We start from the raw sequence: 21,588 nt of genomic DNA on the forward strand, positions 1-21,588 counted from the left end.
CTTTCACTTCCTCCAAAGAACCCCAGGAAAAAGATGGGAAAGGGATACTTTTTAAAAGCAATGACTCACTCGGACAAATGGAAGAGAAATGGAAGCGGAGGCAATAGCACTGGAACTTGGAAAACAACTACAAGAGTGACAATGGACTTAAGAGCCCCAAGGCAACAAGAGGGACAGCAGAAAAGCAACCTGACTTATACCACAGGCACCTGGTCATGATCAGAAATGGCAGCCTTACGTTGGAAAGGAAGCTAACAGCAAAGCTCAAAACAGGAAGACTGGTGGGAAGTCTGTTTAAGCAGCAGTTAGAGCAACACCCCCTCCACACAGACAGGCAAGTGCCCTGCCTCCACCCTGGCAGAAGACACAAGAGGTAAAACCTAAGGCATCTGGGCTGGGGAACACTGGGCACGGCTGAGGGCAAGGATGATTAAGGAAAAGAAGGGAGCTTAGAGAATAGTCACAAACTAAATGCTGACTCTACCAGCCCTCTTCTACAACTCATTTCTTAAAACATACACAGCTGTGTCTACCCTGTGGGCTGACGATTGGAAGATACTTCTCTGGGAAACTTCAACAGCTCAAGAGGAAAAGACCAAAAAACCAAAATACTAATTGAGGGGTTCCCCAAAGAAACAACCCAGCCAGATGAGTCTACAGCTGACAAACCCCACCTACATACTGAGAATATCCAGGTTAGGGGCAGGGGGTGGAAAGCAGACACAATGCAGGAAGAAGAAAATATCAAAAAGTATCCACTGATACTGTATTCATGAGATATGACCAGATGTTACTTAAAATAATAAAATAAAATAAACACTCAAAGAGTAAATAAAAGCATCTGGAAACTAATACAGAAGAAATGAAAAACTTACTGAAGGCTTTGCATATAAGGTAGGGGAAATTTTCCAGAAAGTATTATAAAAATATAAAGTGATGGGCAAAAGAAAGAAAATAAATGTAGAGAACCAACACAAGAGTTCCAATATCCAAATAATGTGTCTTCCAGAAAAAAACTCGAAGAATGGAAGAAATCATCAATGGAATAATTCAGGAGAACTGTCTGGCACTGAGGTATAAGAGTTTCATGGATTCGGGGTGGCTGGGTGGTTCAGTGGGTTAAGTGTCTGATTTTGGCTCAAGTCATGATCTCACAGCTCATGAGTTCAAGCCCCGTGTCAGGCTCTGTGCTGACAGCTCAGAGCCTGGAGCCTGCTTCAGATTCTGTGTCTCCCTTTCTCTCTGCCCTGCCCCCACTCATGCATGCTCTCTCTCTCTTTCTCTCAAAAATAAATGAACATTAAATTTTTTTTTTTTTTTTGTAAGTTTCAGGGGTCCTTGCATGGCTCAGTCAGTTAAGTGTCTGATTTCAGCTCAGGTCTTGATCTCACAGATCATGAGTTTGAGCCCCTTGTCAGGCTCTGTGTTAAAAGCTCAGAGTCTGGAGCCTGTTTCAGATTCTGTGTCTCCCTCTCTTTCTCTGCCCCTCCCCTGCTCACACTCTGTTTCTCTCTCTCTTAAAAAGAAACATTCAAAAAAAAAATTTAATAAATAAATAAGTAAATAAAAAGTTTCAAGGATTCAAAGGGCCTAGCACATATCTAGCATAATAAATGAAAAGAGAGTCATACAAAGGTGCATCACAGAAATTTCAGAACACTAGGAATAAAGTGAAGATCTTACAAGCTTCCAGAGAGAAATGACAGATCACATACAAAGATCAGGAATCATAATGGCTTTAGAAGTCTCAATAGCAACATAAAAATAAGAATTCAATAATGCAATATCTTCAAAATAAAGGAATTATTATTTCTAACCTAGAATTCTACACCTAGTCAAACTACCAGTGTGAAGGTAGAATGAATGGAATTTTCAGACATGCAAAGTCTCAAAAATATACTGCTCCCACCTTTTTTAAAGAAAGCCAGTAAAAGATATGTGCGACTAAAACGAGGACATAAACTAAGGGGGACAAAAAAGAGAAAATAAGAGATTTAGGAACCAGTGTTTCCAACACAGAGAGAGGTGAAGGGAGCACCCAGGATGATAATAAAGGGAGATGCCGTAATGACAGTTATCCTCAACAAATTTAGGGTTTACGGCAACCGGTCCTGATTAGAACAGGTCAGAGAGGTATAGATGATGGTTCTTTAAGATAATAAAACTGATAGAACATTCAATACATGGAATGCTCTATCTAAACGCATGGAGAGATCCCATTATTAGCAGAGAGTTTGGGGTTAAACCAATGATCAATATATAAAAAACTAAATAAACAATTAAAAAGATAATGATCAGTTCCAGAAAAAACAACAAGTTGCATAGAAAGGGTAAAATGATAACATTCTAAGTACTTCATTATGAATAATATTTACATAGTTATAATAATGTAACCACTAAATATTTATCCAAATTTTGATATAACTATATCTAAAAGAGGGAGAATTGGGAAGAGTGTGTGTGTTGGGGGTCAGGGGTAGGGGTGGGGGTGAAAGGAAGCTAAATTCTCACCCTCTGTAGGGAGAATTCAATAGACAAGGCCCAAAACTGAAAAACCAAAAAGTACCAGTATGAGTTGGTATTTAGATATCTGGAGTTGAATCCTAAATGATAAAACAAAAGAGTGGAAAGTAGTTGGCTCTGGGGAGAAGGAAATTAAAGTGATATGGAAAGGGGACTATGTAGGTACTTAGAGTTTTGGAAACAAACCCTGTAAAATATTCAATTTTCAGCTGTGTGTGTATCATTTTAACAATAACAAAGAGGAAAAAGAGGAAAGGAAGGAGGAAAGAAGAGAAACAGGGAAGGACACAATGAGGAGGGGGGGAAGGGAGGAAAGAAAAAAATTTAGAGAGACAATGGAGATAAAAATGAAATATAGCCTAATAGATCAAATGTGATTTTAATTGAAAATGAAAACCAAAGTCCAAAACATTTTTGAAAAAGTATAAGCTTAAAATAAATACAGACTAGATCTCTGTGTCTCCTAGCTCTCAATTTTATATCTAACTGCCAAATGGCAGCATGTAAAAAATGTATTCATGCTCTTTCCCCAAAATCCTCTTTCTTCCATCATTTGTAAGTGATGACACTTTCATGCCACCACTCTGTTCCCACCCCTCAACATCCCCCATTCTATTCTCTCCACTCTTGATTCTGTTATCACCACCTTTCGAAACTGGTCTGCCTGCCTCCTGGCCATCCCCTATCATGCAGGCAGCGTAATCTTTCTAAAATTCAAAACCAATCATACCACTTTCTTGCTTAAAACTCTTCTGTGGTTCCCACTGCTTTTAGGATAAGGTCTGAACTCCTTAACCTTGCATATAGGACTTCATGCTCTGACCTCTAATTATCTCTGAAGCTTCATTTTTTAACATGCCCAGGAATGCCTCTACCATCCCACCTCATCTCTAAGTTCTAGCACGCCATGCTGAAGTCCTTTGCAGGTCCTCAAACCCAGGATGTTCTCACCTCTGAGCCTCTGCATTCCTGTGCTCTCTATTCTAAAAGTTCTTAAACTAAAATTATATGCAAAATTATGTGTGTCTGTCCCTATGTCCATATACACAAATGCACATGCATAAAACTTGCAAATGATTTCGACATTTATAAGGCCCTGAACGCCAATTTTGGGCCTCAATTTAAGAACTCATTCCTTTGGGGCACCTGGGTGGCTCAGCCAGTTAAGCATCTGACTTTGGCTCAGGTCATGATCTCATGGTTCGTGAGTTCAAGCTCCATAGCAGGCTCTGTGCTGACAGTTCAGAGCCTGGAGCCTGCTTCTGATTCTGTGTCTCCCTCTCTCTCTCTCTCTCTGCCCCTCCCCGGCTCAAGTTCTGTCTCTCTCTCTCTCAAAAATAAATAAACATTAAAAAAAAAAAAAGAACTCATTCCTTAAGTTACAAGAAAGCTTACAGGTGCTATAAAAAAATTCTGAAATACATCATTCAGAATATTTGCATATAAAGCGTACATGAATCACACATGTAAATATTAACTATTTTTCATGTCACTGGAATCTTCTCCATTGCCCTTCCTCCCAAAGAAAGTTAGTTAAATTATTATCTTAAAGTTGGTTTCCGGGGCGCCTGGGTGGCTCAGCTGGTTAAAGCATCTGACTTCAGCTCAGGTCATGATCTTGCAGTTTGTGAGTTCAAGCCCCACGTCAGGCTCTGTGCTGACAGGTCAGAGCCTGGAGCCTGCTTCGGATTCTGTGTCTCCCTCTCTCTCTGCCCCTCACCCACTCATGCTCTGCCTCTCCTTCAAAAATAAATAAACATTAAAAAAAAAAAGTTGGTTTCCGTGAGAAGGCGTTACCCTAGTGAAAAACGTCCCTTCACTGTTGTGAGAACAGCAAGATCCTAGAATTGAATACTTCTACCTCATAAGAATGCCTGAACATGCTATTACAACAACAACAACAAATAAAAAAAGCTTTAAAAAAATGGATGATATTAGATGAACAGCTGTGTCGAAAGGGGAATGTAAAAATAAAAACTGCATGTTGCAGCCATCAAAATAGTAACCATGTACAGTATATGACTGTTTTTAATCAGATGAAGATTGAAGCTATTACATTTCAAATCAAATGTTATAAATTACTTCAAGAATGCAGCTGAGCTCTCATTTAATTAGAAATGTCCATGTTTAAATCATGAGGTACAGTAGCTGCCAATGAAGCAAAAGGGCAAGGGAAGGGAGAAATACTGTGTCCAGACCATCCGACTGTCAACTGTCTCCTACGCGGGATGAACATCTGGGGAGGACCAGTCCTGATGTAATGGAGAACTTCATGTACTAGCTAATTTGAGATTTAATGTAATTGAACATAATTGTTTTGAAGACAATTAAAATCATTATTCAGGTCTGGACAATTCTGAACTCTTCGTTTTCGTGTGAAACGTATTTCCCCCATGCTGAATTTTAACTCTTTCTTGGATAAAAAGTACAGCAAATTTTGGGCCAAGACTTCCCTGGGAAATAATCCCTAGATTGTGAGGTCACATTAAAAGGCAGCACAAGTGGTGAGGTGCTCCTCTGGAAACAAGTCTCTTTTACTAGTGCCAGTACTTGATGTAGCTCAGAGTCCAAATCTACATCCCAAATGTTAGACAATTCAGTATGAAATACATGAGGCAACATCATACAGGGATTTCTGAGGTCATACAGAGAAGAATGCAATTATCCTAAGGCGGACTTTCCCCCAAAGGTTATGAGCCTCTGCATCTCGTAATTAACCACGGTGCAGCTAGACAGTCCAGGCAAAAGGTCTTTCTTTTCTCCCAATTTGCCTAATTCAAAAACACCTCAAGTGACATAGCTCAAATTTTCCAAATTAAACTTACCCCTGGGGCTGAAATCAAGCATGTGACAGTTCAGTTCCAAAGCAAATCTTAAAGAGAGTTGTACATAGGGAAAGAAAGAAAAAAAATCAGAGGAAAAAGGGGTAGGAGTTAACATTTAAGTGGTTTTTCAACCTCATCATTACCCCTGCTCAAGAAAATAGGACACAGATGGGCCAAACACACCATTGTTCTGCCTTGAAGAATCTAAGGAACTCATTAGAAACTACTGTTGTTTTTCCTCATGATCTATGGCAAATCTGTAAGGGACAAATGGTTGATTTACCCCCATCCCACGGCATTTAGTGTTCCATAGTATCATGGGGTGGAAAGTGGAGAGAGAAGTCACAAAGCCACGGTATGCACTGCAACCCATGAAAGCCTATTATTGATATAATTCTTCAAAGTCGACTCTTCCAGGGAGTTGAGGAATGATTATATTGTCACAAACTGTTCTGATTTGTTTAAAAAAAAAATGGTTTCCAACCAGGAATGACACACTACCCTAAACTTTCTCTTACTTAGGCCACAGCTCCACACTTGTCCACTTGTCCACGAGATAGAGTGTAAATGGGAATGAGGTCCACTGCTCCCAGGCAAGGTGGATCCCCTCTTGAGCCTCCACATTCACAGACTTAAAAGCCTCCACGCTGGCAGCCAAAACGGAATTGCCTTAAAACATGAAACCGGAAACAGCAATCACTAAACTTTCAATCGCATCTAAACCAGCAGCTATGATTTTACTGTCTTACTAGTTGTTCTGGGTTTTTTGTTGTTGTTGTTGTTGTTGTTTTCAATCTGTATAGAAGACTGTTTTTATCCAAAACAAAGAAAAATAAAAGATCAACAGTTCCCTTTGCCTTGCCTCCCAATTGTCATAAAGTTTCGTATTTCTGCCAGCTCTTTATTCCCCAAAGTAGAAGAATTATGCAATGTTCATCAGTCTTAAATAACTTTGTCAGTTTTTTAATTGGTTACTTTCAATTTTTTCAATTTTACCAAATTAATCTGATAAAATTCTATGTTTTCAGAATGTTTTATGATTACTTTAAAATATACACACATACATTTTTTGAAGCATAAGTATTTGATTTTTGCTCTTATTCAGTAGTTAGAGTTTTTCATTGAATCATTATATCGAGGTACATATTATAAACACCTATACTATTGCTACTCTGAGTTTTCATTAGTGTAATATGACCATTTTAGCCATAGAGATAAATAACAAAGAAGCAAATTTTACATCCTATGATTAACATTCAAGACAATCAGTCCTATGCTTGCTGGAAGTTATCAGTCAGCTTTTTGCTCTCCAAAAAAATACACCTTTTGAAAGAAGACACTCAGTTGAAATCAGGTTTACTTGAAAATATTTGGAACCCTTTACTAAGCAGTATTAATATAGGCTTTTCTTTAAACAATTATGATTCTTCCAATTCAAGTTTTCCTATTAAATCTGACAACATCCCTATGAGACATGGAGCTCATTTCATTTCAACCCATGAACCAACTCAAGATTTCAGGCTCCCTGGGGCACCTGGATGGCTCAGTCAGTTAAGTATCCAACTCTGGATCTTGGTCTCAAGATCACGTTTGTGGGTTCAGGCCCCACATCAGGCTCTGCACTGATGGCTCTGAGCCTGTTTGGGATTCTCTCTCTCCCTCTTTGCCCAACCCCCCCCCCGCCCCCCACTTACACATGTGCTGTCTCTCTCAAAATAAATAAACTTAAAAAAAAAAAAAAAGATTTCAGGCTCCCAACCCAAAACACAACTGTTTGGCATATTTCATTCTTTCATTCCATGCCAAGTTATTGGTGAAATTAAGGCTGATTTCTACACTATTACTTCACAGGTTAAAACCAGAAAAGGTTTCCTTAACCACATTTGATACAGGATCATCTTCAGTGAAAGAATATTAAACCTTGGACCCCATTGCTCATTTTACTAAAGAGAAAATTGGAAACATTTGAGATATACATGTTCAGAAGAATAATGAAATGCAGTTTTAAGATAGATTCTCGGGAGTATTAGGATTTAAACAGGAAATCAGTGATTAAAGAACATTCAGGTCTACCTGAATCTTATCCTTCATCAAAAGACATATACATAAAGACACCGAAATCTTACCTAACTCATTAACAGAAGCTGCTATTTAATGATTGATCTGTTGTAGTCTTGATCAGAAAATGAAAATATATTGAGCACTGATACTTCAGGATATCTGTGCCCTGTAAAGAAAACAACACATACATGCTAGAATTTTTTTTCTGTGATGAATCCTTAATAATTTAGATCTTCTGGTGCAATTAAATTTAGTTTAATAGAAAAATTCTGGGGGGTGCCTGTGTGGCTCAGTCAAACTTCCAACTTCAGCCCAGGTCATGGCCTCACGGTTCGTGGGTTCAAGCTCTGCATTGGGCTCTGTGCTGACAGCTCAGAGCCTGGAGCCTGCTTGGGATTCTGTGTCTCCCTCTCTCTCTCTCTCTGCCCATCCCTCACTCATGCTCTCTCTCTCTCTCTCTCTCTCTCTCTCTCTCTCTCTCTCTCAAATAAATAAACATTAAAAATTGTGTTAAAAAAATAGAAAAATTCTGGTATTTGACCTTTGAAGCGACATTGGCTAATCATGAAATTCCCAGGTGGTAATGGCTACTTATTAGATTATAACTCTATCTGGTTACTATATAACCAGACGGCTCAGCTCAGATGCTAGCCTTTGGTGTCTACACCAGATCGTGTCTTGGACTTGTACTCGCTACTGAGTTTGCCAAGGTTCTCTTAACTCAGTCTAAGATGGTAGCCTCTTCTTTCAGTAGCCACATCACATCACTCTAAATTCTGCTCCTTCTCAATCTCGTCCTCTAGGCTTTGCCAATTTTTCCTTCGAAAACCCGCAAATCAAACTGTCTGGATAAAAATCTGACATTTGGTAAAACGAGGATAGGCCAATTAGTGTCTGAAACACAGGCTTCTGGGATGTATGCACCTGTCCATTAGAAACTGTTCTGTCTCCACCATCTCCTTTCAGAGGCCACCAACATCCTTCAGATGTTAACGACTTCCAGCTTTTGGTGGCTTATGACTCACTTGAATGTGTAACCTGGAGGAGAAAGCTGCTATACACTTGTATGGCAGCCGCACATTACCCCAAAGTTATTTTTAAAGTTTACAAGCCTGGTTCAGCCTCCTTAAAAGTCCCCCTTAAGCCTACAAAAGCAAATTCAAAGTGAAGGACAAAAGTTTTCAGGCAGTAATTAAACCGTTAGCTATGCTATTATACCTTTGTCGCCCTGTCCCCTGGCAGCCTAACAATTAATCTTTTCAGAGGAGAGGAAAAATAAGTTACACACAGGAACTACAGAGCTTACAGCAGCCCTACACCATTAATTTTAATAACACGAAAAGATAAACATATGTCACTCACTCATAGCCAAATGAGCATCTATAGAGCCCTGCCCTGGTATACATCTAAAATTTATAACTCAGGTTCCTTTACCTAAGACCTTTTAGGCTACTTAAATGTTTTCACATTGCTTAATCAGAAAAAATATGGACGATATAGTTTTATTCCACTCACTTAAAAATAAACGTCTTTAAAATATTTGTAAAACAACAGGTCATTTTCTTAACTAGTGCCACCTTCCCTCATTTTTAAAACTGTAAAAGATGAAGCCAAGAACACGATTATACAACCTCTTACTTTATGTATTTTTTCAACATCCTCTAGCTCCTGGAAGAAAAGAGATAATTTTATTTTTTCATCCTAAATCTTCTTCTGAAAAGCTTTTATTCTCAGTTTCATAGGATACAATTGAATCAAATGCTAGAAGAATGAAATCCTCTCTCCTGCAATTTCTTAAGCATGCATATAGAAAAAAAATTACTGCTGGCAGTAGGAACTGTCAATGGATCTCCGCAGAAGCAAATTGTTTGGTGTTTGTAATGGAGTATAATAGCTGTAATTCCGCTTGAGCTGCTGCCACTAATAAGTTGATAAAAACGGGAAGTTGAGACTCAGGCGTCCATCAGTATATGGCTTCCACAGATGTCTCTGCACGTTCACTTAATCACAGAGACAGGTAACCCAATCCCATTAGAGGTACTATGTCTGACAATGAGGGACCCAAGCTGGCTCTTCCCACAAAGACAATGGGAAAGCATAGCTGCAGACTGACTCCAGAGGGGCTTTCTTATCGGCAATTTATCAGGAATTTTCTTAGACATTTGCAGCTCCTGCAAAGTTGTAAGGCGGTAACTTAAATGTGCTCATCATCAGAAATGGGCTAGGGGAAAACACTTCCTTCTCACGAAAAACAGCCACCGAATCAAAAATGACTATCAGAAATTAAAACATACTGTCTCAAATGCTTCAGGATTGTGACTCTAATGCTCACCTGTTGCCAAAAATTTAAATTTAATCTACTTAATGATTAGAAGTCTGAAAATACACTGTGTTCTGTGTGTGCATGAAAGTAAAAACAAGTGGTATCTAGAACTGTGTGTCACCACATGAGCATATTAACGAGAGTAAAATAAAAAGTGGTATCTCTCACAGGAAACACTGGCCCAGGGAGTAAAGAGGCTTGAGTTCCAGTCTTCTGAATTGCTGAGTGATCTTACACACATCACTTAAAGGCAATTGCCTAAGAGTTTTTATATGGAGAAAATGGAGTAGAAATAATAACGTTGTAATGAAAGTATGGGCTTTGCTGGCAGGAGAGCTTTGAAAAGTAGCTGGTATTTGGCAAGTTTATTTTTTATTTAACCTGTCGAATAAAAAGCATAAGGTACAATTATGCTCATTCTATTAATGATCACATAAATGGCCCATGAGGGAAACATTAAACCTTTATGTAAATATATCCTCCTCAGGAGCCTGAAATCTTCAACAATGCTCATCTCAGACACTCGCTCTCCAATGTGAATTAGTGCGCTGCTGAGCGTATGCAGGCTTTTGGAAAAGAGCACATGTGCACATCTGAGTAACCGATCTATCTCAGTATCCTGGGGTCCTGCAAAAGCTGTAACAGCCCAAGAACAAGGAGGGAAGTCTAAGAAGAAAGAAGAGTGTTCTGTAGCACTGTCTGCATTATACAAAAATTACTGTATTTATCAAAACACTACATATTCGCTTCAATTGTCTGTTGTTCCTACCATTTTTTTCAAGAAGAGCTGCTTTTGCTATGTTCTCAACAATGTATTTCCTTCTGGCTTCTGAAATATTTAGTAAACAGGCAGCCAAACAGAGCCCCAGTCTGGAGGAAGACATGGTGATTTTTCTAGGAGAAAAAGTATTGTTCATTTTGGTCTCTGTGGTGTGTTCATATTTCCATGTTCATTAACCTTATAAAAATTAGTTTTTTGGAAACCAAGCAGTCATAATATGAACATTTCACCATTTCATTACTGCAGAACACCTGAAGGATAAAATCCTCAGATCGAGTCGACCAGGAAACCATGCGTAGGTGGCCACACACATATGAACGTAGGAACATAGTTAACACCACTAGAACACACAGGGCAAGTTACTCAGCCTGAATTGTCATGGAAATGAAACTTTTTTGTTAAAGTATATTATTCCCTTTGAAACATCATCTTCCTTAGTTTATCCTCTTTTTGAGGTCTGTCCTATGTATCAAATAAGCATGATCCTCTTGTTAAATGAGACTTAACTAGGGAACTGTAAAAAAGAGAAATGAAGATTCTTATAAAAATTATTTTTCTGGCAAAAAGAAAGGTTATCTCTATGGGCCATGCCACAGGCAATATATGAACAAATAAAAGGGACTCTTTGGGTGCTTTAAGTGACAACTATTTGACTAAATTCTTCTTATACTTCAGTCTCCAAAATTCCTGTATCAGTTGAAAATCTTTTCACAGGATTCTCTTCCTGGAACTGAAATCTGATATATATCCTACGTGAACCAACAATGCCAAAAATGTGACTGATCCTTTTGGTGAAAATGCATTAATTACACAAGTTTTGGAGGTTGCTTTGATTCTTTTTAGTACCTAGAATGGCATTTTTCGACTCTCAAATATTATTGACTAAAGAAATTTAAATATCTCAAAATAATAAGTAAAGAATTCCCCTTTTCAAGACCAGGCCATATTTAGGTCTCTTTTAAACATCGTAACTAAAAATAAATGTGGCCCTCACGAATTCATTCAACAAATTATTTGATAAGGGTTATTTCGTATCGGGTAATGTTCTCAGTGTGGGGAATACCGCAGTGAATGGTGCCCAAGCTTGAGACAAACTTTAAGCTTATGAGTTTTGGCTAAACCGTGTGCTCTGCTGCAAATAATAGTACTCTCGATGCATCAATCCTCTGGCTTCTGTTCACTAGGATTGTTCATGGGCCTAATCATCCTAACCTAGAGGGAACGCAAGGCTCCATGTTAGTTCAGGTTTGTAAGCAAGTTTTCATCTTGTGACCATCATCTCATGATTGAAAATTCAAGAAAATACGGTCATTAGGCTTTTGTAGACATTAATAACATTGTTGTAATAAGGCAGCTCAGACCTCTCTCTTCTGTGTAAACAAAAAATTGCTTTACACAAGGGGTGTGGGCGTCTTCTGGCTTTCATTTGTTTTCAGTGTGTTTATGTAGCTTAATTGTCTCATCAGGCACTTTCCCAACATAATTATGCTTTTTAACAAATGGTGTTTATGGCAACCCCTAACAGTGCAAAAGAAAGGATTAGTTTCATCCTCTCATTCCACATTTTGATTCCCTGTGGACAGTTAAATCACACAAAGATGGTGTTAGAAAAATCTACCTTCACAGCAAAAGCTGAAATTAGCGGCCACCGGAATTTTGGAGAGCAGTCAAGCTTGTTAGTGAAAAGGGTAAGTGTTTCTCTGCCTCTTCCACTTACAAAGTAACCCAGAGCAACCCCGCAAACACTCTGTGGTTTGGGAGACGGCGCTCCTAGTGCGCCCATCCCTCCAAACCCAGTTCGATTACTTCCGGCCATAAACCAAAAACCGGCCTTCCCCCCCCCCGCCGCCCCCCCAGGGGGAGGAACCAGCAGGGCCAGCGCGGAGTGGAGCAGTTCGCGACAGTTGCGCCAGATCACCTGCCTCTTGCGTACGCACCACCGCTCGCGCTGTTAGGGCCGCAAAAAGGCTCCCCGAGGGGGCGGTAGCGCGTGCTCGGGTTGGAACCCGCCGCTGGGTCTCCCTGCGTGGCCCCGCCCCGGTTCCGGTGTGAAGTGGCTCAGGGCCACGTGGGCCGAAGGCTAACCCGAGGGACTGGGCGCGGGCCTTGGGGCACTCCCTCGCCGCCCCGCGATCGGCGTCCACGGGCCGCGGGGCCCGGGAGCGAAGGACGGCCGGCGGCGGGGCTGCCCCGGATCCGGCTCTCGAGCAGCGCCCGCGCCTCCGCGTCGGGGAGAGAACCGACCTGCGCGCGCGGAGGGGTGGCGGAGTAGCACGGTGCCGAGTCGGGGTCGCCCCGCGGCGGCGACGCGCAGCTTACGCCGCCGGCCCCGCCCCCCACCCCGGGCGCCCAGCTCGCGCTCCAGCCCGCTGCACGCCTCCGGGAGCAGGCTCTGCTGGTCGCTGCCTGACCTACACTCCGCGGGGCCCCGCACCCACCGCGTGCCGGCGGCCCGGAAGCCTTAACGTTCAGCGTGGAATTGCCTTCTCACCCCCTCTGCTTTACCTTGGGATTCTCCACAATTGTCTCTTGTAAATGAATGACTTTTTTAAAAGGGCATTAGAATCTAATGATGAGGTCATTACCCATTGATCATACACCAGCAGGGGGCTCTTTGGCGCACATGCAAACGCACCCTTGCAGTAAAGTCTCTGCTGAGAAATGCTGCCCGGGAGCGCTTGTGAGTAGGCAAGCGCCGGAACCACCCCAGGACAAAAGCAGTACTAATACCTGCCCACGTACTTACGAGCTACATGAACCGGGCATTAATAATTATTTCTCTTTTTTCTAGGCCAGTGAACCTTGAGAACACATTTACAAAAAATTAGGACCTGTTTTGTTTTTGTTTTTGTTTTTTTTGATATATATAGAAAGGATTAAATGTTACCACTTTGATCTGGTTTCGTTCCTGAAGTGAAGTAATCACTAAATAACTACTTTGACAGAATAAATTAATTTTTAAATCTATTTTTTATTTTCTAATTATACTTTTTAAATACAGATTTGAGGAAATTAACATTTATGTGGACATTTGGTTTCTAGCCTAATGTGGCATAAAAATAAGTAACATAATGAGTGTTAAAAAAAATCAGGTTCATGATGCTTCTCACATCATCATCATTGTACTTAGATGTCACAACAGTATTATGTGCGATTGTGTCAGATCCAGCCTTCTCCATCTCGGAGTGTTGGCAGGTAGGAGGGCTGTTGGCAAGAGGAGGGGTGTTAACCTCAGGATCCTGGATCCATTCCAAGGCTGGTAATTACATTCTGCCAGCCAAAATTCATCCCATAATTTTAATTGGATAAATCCTTTCTGGCCTAAGCTACTGCTATGCCTGTCAAACTGTTGCCACATTTCACCCCAGAGGTGTCTGTGTTTTAGTTGCAAGAATGAGTCCCTTTGAGGTTGGCTTATCAATTTAAATCCTCAAAGTGCTTTGGGATCCTATGGAATTAAATATATATTTAGGTATTTTTTTTCTACTGAATCTTCAACAGACATGCATAAGATAGACATATACCCATGTTAATGCCCAAAAACCAATACCCATCTAATGTCAACAGATAATTTCAAAATACTTTAACTAGATTGATGTCCCTAACTTTCTCTTTTCTTCTTTTGAGAGCTTGTATTGCCCATAGCATTAGCTTCCAATTAACGGTGGTGTAACCAACCTTTCCTTCCAAGGAGAACAAGGGAACTAAAGGCCCTGTATCTCACCTTTCCAAACAATTCTGTGGTGAGACTACTTGCTACAATGGAAGATAAAGTAACATTACATCTAGGCTTATCTGTCCCTTCAGAGAAAACAGTGTGACACCTAGGGGCTTCATGGGTCTAGCTGTAACAGCTGCCAGACCTAAACCTTCTTCCCCACATTTCCTAATCCTCTCGATGACAGTATCTTTCCCCTGACAGGACTGCTGGGGTATTAAGTAAGATAACATTTCTGAAAGCATCAACACCCAGCAGTTACTCAGTAAACCTTAATCCCTTTCTCCACTAGACTGAGGTCAGACACAGGAGAGAAGGCAGGGTCCCAAGTTCTTTGTGGAGGAGGGCAGGGTCTGCCTCTGCTTGAGGACTGTAAACACAGAAAAGACAAAGAGAAAGATGCCAGCAAGTCTGATGAAAAGTTCGGAAGTAAGATCGAAAGTCTTATTTTGTTCTCTTCAAGGATAGAAAAGTACCCTTGGTGTTCGTTTAGCTCAACCACACGTAATCCTGCCTTTTTCATTGTTTGAAAGAGCTTTATGTCACAGGTACTATGACTGTGGGCATCAAACCTCTCATTATTTAACTTAGCATGCTTGGAGGAGTTTGGGGGTGAATACTTTTTGGGTGAATGTGTTATTCTGATTCCTTGTTTTTCCTACTAAGTCCACGTTCAGAGCATTTGTTCCTTTGCTCATATGGTTTCTGTCCAAAAACAAATAAGCACTGGAAAAGAGCACAGCTAAAAGTCCCAGTTTCAGTTCTATCTGTGATACCTGTTTCCTAATACTCCCACCGGGCCCTTGTAAGATAAAATAATTTTCTGTACCCTTCATTTTTACAAACAAGGAGAGGGTAGTTCTTGTAGAAGCTGTCCATGGCCCGTGAGGGCTCAGGTGGGTAAGATGGGGAGGTTGTGCTCTAGTTTGGGTCCACAGAGCTGCTGGAACCTGACTCAGGCACTTACTCGAGTAAGTCTGGGATTGGGGTGAATGAGTGAGGCATTTACCTCTAGTGCAAAATTTAAGTGGGTGCCAAAACACTTGGTAATGCAGTGTCTTAAGAAGTCAAAACTAATGCAAAATAAGAAATCCATGGTGAACAAAATAGCAACATTTTAAGTAAAGACAGAATCCTACCCTGTACTTGTCCAACTTGGTCTCCCTCACCTCACCCTGATCCCTGCCCTGTGGTTGTGTTCCCCTTGGTACAGCCTGTTCCTGATTGTAGGGTTAAGAGGAAACGGCACCACTTTGCCCTGCCTGCATCCTCTCTTTGTGTCCCCAAAATGGGCAACAAAACCAGAAATGTCAAGGGTAGAAATTTCCCAGCCAGTGGTTATATATTATTTATAGTCTGTTCAAGAGTTTTCTAGTCCTCCATATATAGGATAGTTGGCCAACTTATCTCAAGAGAAGGCAGACCTTTATTAGAACAAGCAAAAGAATCAACTCTACTAAATACATTTCCCTACCTCCTTACCTTATACATTTCAAAATATGGTAATTAGAAAGTTTCTTATTGGGAAATAATAACTTTGAAATAATGTTTTAAATAACATTTTAAATAATGCTATGAGTCTCTTTCATATCTTCGTATTCCAGCATTTATCCTGTTCAGGAAAATGTGATAATTTCGCTTAGACAGAAATCTAATTCCTAATGCAATTTTTTTTCTTTGAAGATTTTACTTTCACCCTATTTTTTGTACTTTATCATTCTGCCTTCTTCATGGAACATGAAAATATTTTATTTCTTCTCTGATATAAATGTCCTTTGGTAAATGAAAAATTTTAACAAGTGACTTTAGTTATCATTCTAGGACAAGTTAAATGCAGAAGTGGTTTTAATTCCTTGTATTAAACAATTTGAATCGTGATATTATGAAATATGTGTTCTATTAGTCATTTTCTAAAAGAGCAAATGGGTTTCACTGCTGCCATTTTTAGTTTGTAGTGGGGGAAGCTATGCTATTAATTTATTTAAAATGAATATAATGAGCTTAATGTCCACAAAGAAGTTATAACAACTAACAGAAATAACTCCATTGCCCATATACTGCTGCCTTAATTATGGGAAATGATCTCCAGCCATTTTTGTCTTAATGAAGGAGGAAAAAAAGCCCACAGGATTTCCAGAATTAACCTTTTTTCACCTACATTTTTGGGAAATGTCTTTCCCTTTACATAATATGCACTCGGTTGGCTAAATTTGCCATAAAAGACCAGTAGACTGGAATGTAAGCATAGTTATTAGCTTAAAGTAGAATCACTTGTTATGCATTCTATTCATTCATACTAGGAATATCTCATGTAACTAGCCAAAAATTAAAAGTCTATGACCTATACACCCCTTAATTCATTCTTTGCCTTTTTATATCATGTACACCATGTTTTATACCATGTATACCTTTTTATTCCATGTGGTCATTCAGTTGTGCACTCCTTTATTATGGAACCTAGGCACTGAATGCAATGAAGTGTCTCCTAGAGCCTCTCTCCAAAGCTGTTTTTTATAGCCATTAGTCATATTGCAGATGAAAAGCAATTCCTAAAATAGCCTTGGAATTTTTGCTGAAAATTTGTTTTAACTTATGGGGGCTACATTAGAATTATTTCTAAAACTATAATTCACAAAATGTATCTTATTATATCCAGAAAAAAAAATGCTGGGAATATTTAGAAACATTTTCCCCTAAGTAACATGAATTTTTGTTGTGTCATGAGGTTTTGTCAATAAATATTTACTTTAAAATGCCAACCACTAGGTGATGACTGCCAATTTTCATTAAGAAAGATAATACATCTGTAATGCCTGGGTGGCTCAGTTGGTTAAGCATCTGACTTTGGCTCAGGTCATGATCTTGTGGTTTGTGAGTTTGAGCCCTGCGTCCGGTTCAGTGCTGAGCACTCAGAGCCTGGAGCCTGCTTTGGATTCTGTGTCTCCCTCTCTGTCTGCCCCTCCCTTACTCATGCTCTGTCTCTCCCTCTCTCAAAAATAAATAAACATTTTCAAAAATTAAGGAAAAAAAAAAAAGAAAGATAATATATCTTGTGATAATCCCAGTAGTGGCCAGTCATGCTCCGTGCAATTGTAGACAATTCTCTATTATTGTTGTATATGCAAGAGAATGTCAACTCTTACTGACACCAAAAAAGCAACCTCCTCTATGCACAGGAATCAGAGACCTGAACAGAAGCTTCTGTGAATGCATGTGATGTCTGCATTTCCTAATTCACATGTGTGTTCAGAGTCATTCCTTGCTTTAAAACAAAAACAAAAACAAAAACAAAAAAAGCCCTTCTAGAGAGAACCACTTCTGCTCTTGGTCAGATCTCTAAGCTCCGCCTATGCAAGACATTCAAACTGAAGGTTCAAATGAAGTTTTTCCTGCTGGTTTGTTTTTTATTGTATATCTCAGGGTTTGAAGGGATTAACTTTTAAATGTATTTTTCCTTAAGTAGAAAATGGCTAATTTCTTAAGAAGAGGTGAGCAAGATTAATTTTTGGGTGCTGTTGTTTTTAATGTTTTCTTTATCCAACCTTGTGCCTCTCAGTTATTATGCACCTCTTTTAGCTTGAAGTTCTGTGTTTTTTGGAAGGGATTAGAAAATATAAACTCATAGAAGTTCAGGTCAGAAAAGCCCTTAGAAATCATCTGGCACTTCTTCATAACCTTTGTTCAAATGATGTCTGGCCTGGAACAGAGATAACAGACATGGAAGCAGAGCTTGTGATGAAGCACAAGGTTGGGGTGGGCATTACCAGTCACCTTCACTCTTTGCCCCCATCACTGCTTCTTCCATGGCCACTCTTTGAACCCTAAGTTGCCTTGGGAAACCACCAGTTAGTTCAACCACTTTTCTGGGGCCTGAAATCCTTTTTATAGCAGCATGCAAAGATCTCATCTTTGGAGATTAACTCTCTCTTGAAACAAGTCTGTGATGCTGTCTCAAAACATGAGTGCTGTGGAAAATTCACACTTTAAATTATTGGGTTTTATTTCTTTTCTTTTTTAATGTTTATATATTTTTGAGAGAGGGAGAGAGAAGGGGCAGAGAGAGAAGGAGACACAGAATCCAAAGCAGGCTCCAGGGTCTGATCTGTCAGCACAGAGCCCAACACGGGGCTTGAACTCATGAACTGCAAGATCATGACCTGAGCGGAAGTTGGACGCTTAACTAACTGAGCCACCCAGGCGCCCCTGAATTATTGGGTTTTAATAATAATTTCTGTGGAGGGGAATAAGTATGAATGGATATTCAAATCTGAAATGATCCATCAAAGGTTTTTATTAATACTCAAGAAAATATGATACAGAAACTGCAAGGATCACTATTTGGGGGAAGGAGAGGAAAGGATTCAAAGAGATGCAATCAGACCGATATAGTGAGACAACAGGCAAGGATGGAAGGGGCTTAGTTCCTGCATCCCTACCCAGTTCAGAAGACTGTAACACAGCCCCGCCTTTCCCAGGGCCTCTGTCACCTTTAACATCAGGGTTTTCATTTCTGTTTGGGGTACAATGATGGCAGTGTTTCTCATAGGAGAGTTCTATTTAGATATAGGGCCCATTTTTCTTTTCTGTATTCCCCACCCATTTTTTTTTCTTTTATCTCATCATATGTCATTTGATCTATGGACTTAACATTCTGAACTTGACTGCAGTGGGGTTTCAGCCACCTATATTTTAAAGCTGAATTTCAGGGGCACCTGGGTGGCGCAGTCGGTTAAGCGACTGACTTCAGCCAGGTCACGATCTCGCGGTCCGTGAGTTCGAGCCCCACGTCGGGCTCTGGGCTGATGGCTCAGAGCCTGGAGCCTGTTTCCGATTCTGTGTCTCCCTCTCTCTCTGCCCCTCGCCCGTTCATGCTCTGTCTCTCTCTCTCCCAAAAATAAATAAACGTTGAAAAAAAAAATAAAATAAAGCTGAATTTCAATTACAAATATAAAAATATTAAATGAGAGATATATCATGAAAATACATTTTATAAATCATACTCAAATTATATCAAATATTCAGTTGATAACTACTAATTTTACTCAAGTGAAATTCAAGCAATTATTAATCTTTAGGTTCTCTTCACTTACCAATGTATGACATAAAAGACTTCAAAGTTTTATTTCCCTAAAACACTCATATTTTTAAAGTAATTATTCAAATTATAAAACACATGGTAAATTACTTAGATCTAATTAGATTATCTAAAACTTATTGATAAAAGGGCCACCTGGGTGGCTCAGTTGGTTAAGCATCCAACTCTTGGTTTCTGCTTAGGTCATGATCTCGTGGTTTTGTGGGTTCAAGCCCCACCCTGGTCTCTGTGCTGGCAGCTTGGAGCCTGCTTGGGATTCTCTCTCTCCCTTTCTGCTCCTCCCCCACCTGTGCTGTCTCTGTCTCTCTCAAAATAAATAAGTAAACTTTAAAATTTTTTAAAATAAGTAAAACTTATTGATAGAAGTCGAAAAGGTTAAGGAAAAAATATTTTTAAAAATTTATCCCAGGTACAACCAAAAGTAATAATTGACATAGGAATTAACCAATTGGGGACTTTATTCTACAGAATAACTTGATCTTCTCAAGTATATCCACCCTTAAAACAAACACCAAATATATTAATGGGAATATCTTATATTTTGTTCATTATAATGAAAGAAAATATATGTGAGAACACAACTTTTGTGTATAAAGATATTTTCTTTATAGATATTGCAATTTTAATTGATAGTTGTAATATCAATCTAAGAATATACAGTATTTAACATATCTAATGGACTGTCTTTATAATTACAAAACATAGTTTTAAAGCTAAAGGCCATCTGAAAGGTATCTCATCAAACACTTTAAGGGTGTGAAACCCAGGCCCTAAAGAGGTAAAGGGACCACCACATGTTTAATATCACTCTTCTGTTTTTTAAGTTTTGGTACCTGGAGGATGAAATCCAAGGCCCTTCTCAGTGGGACTCCATTCTACCTTTTTAAAAGTTTCACCTTTCCTTTTCCCAACCTCCCTCCTCACTCTAATCTCCTGCCACAGCAGCATATGGCTCACCAAACACACTTTGGACTACTGTATATCTCTGGCTTAGCTTGTGCTTTGCTCAAAATTTCATTCTACGACCACCCTTCACCCACCCAGTAAACAACTTCCACCCTTGTGAAGACTTCCTGAATTCTGCCCTCTTCTCCAGTGTTCATCATACTCTACTATTCTCAGAATATCCTACATTTAACACTGAAACACTGATCACATATTGCTATATTATTTCATAAGTGTCTTGCTCCCTTATAAGGTTGAACAGTAATAGTATAATTTTTGTCTTTTTAATCCCTAGACCTTAGTCTGGTCTTGAATCATAGTAGACACTTTGTAAAAATTTGTTGAAGGGATGAATCCATACATGCAGAAGTCAATGAATATATGAACGAATTAATGAATGAACAGACAAACCAATGAAAGAGTGAACGAATAGGACAAGTTCCTCAACCTGGGCACTATTAATCTTGGGCAAGATAATTCTTTACTGTGGATAAGTCTTTCCTGTGCATTGTAGGATACTCAGTGGCATCCCTGACCTCTACCTACAGATGCAAGTAGCAGTCCCACACCAACGTTGTGATAATCAAAAATGTCTCCAAGACATTGCTAAGTATTCCCCAGGGGTAAAATTGCCCTTGGTGGGGTATAGCTGAAATAGATGGAAGGCTGACTGGATGCAGCCATTCAGGTGGCAGGCAGAGATTAGAATTCTGGTCTCGAGACACCGGGGCAGCTCAGTTGGTTAAGCATCCAACTTCGGCTCAGGTCATGATCTCATGGTCCATGAGTTTGAGCCCCGAGTTGGGCTCTGTGCTGATAGCTCAGAGCCTGGAGCCTGCTTTGGATTCTGTTTCCCTCTCTCTCTGCCCCTCCCCCACTCATGCTTGTTTGCTCTCTCTCTCTCCCTCAAACATAAACATTAAAAAAAAATGAAAAAAAAAAAAAAAAAAAGAACTCTTGTCTCTATTTCAGTCCAGTACTTTTTCCATTATGACAGCCCTGCTGAGATCCAAATTCAATTCTTAGTCTTCTCATAAGACATTTTATTTTTTTTTAATTTTTTTTAACGTTTATTTATTTTTGAGACAGAGAGAGACAGAGCATGAAGGGGCGAGGGGCAGAGAGAGAAGGAGACACAGAATCGGAAGCAGGCTCCAGGCTCTGAGCCATCAGCCCAGAGCCCAACACGGGGCTCAAACTCACCGACCGCGAGATCGTGACCTGAGCTGAAGTAGGACGCCCAACCGACTGCGCCACCCAGGCGCCCCTCATAAGACATTTTAAAACCTGAGACCAATAACAGAATTATAGAAGTAT

The 21,588-nt window shown here is 39.9% G+C and overlaps 1 protein-coding gene across 1 annotated transcript in view; it reads right to left on the minus strand.

The window, feature by feature from the left end:
* FTCDNL1 (formiminotransferase cyclodeaminase N-terminal like) overlaps positions 1–13,456 on the minus strand; it is a 160,928-nt gene extending 147,472 nt beyond the window's left edge. The window contains 4 exon segments of the mRNA XM_045034251.1: positions 7,475–7,501; positions 7,504–7,575; positions 10,502–10,626; positions 12,132–13,456. Of these exon segments, the coding sequence (XP_044890186.1) occupies positions 7,475–7,501; positions 7,504–7,575; positions 10,502–10,616 (214 nt within the window). The 5' untranslated portion in view covers positions 10,617–10,626; positions 12,132–13,456.
* Positions 13,457–21,588: the final 8,132 nt, after the last annotated feature.

The sequence above is a fragment of the Felis catus genome, chromosome C1 (genome assembly GCF_018350175.1).
Source record: "Felis catus isolate Fca126 chromosome C1, F.catus_Fca126_mat1.0, whole genome shotgun sequence".
Classification (NCBI taxonomy): Eukaryota; Metazoa; Chordata; class Mammalia; order Carnivora; family Felidae; genus Felis; species Felis catus.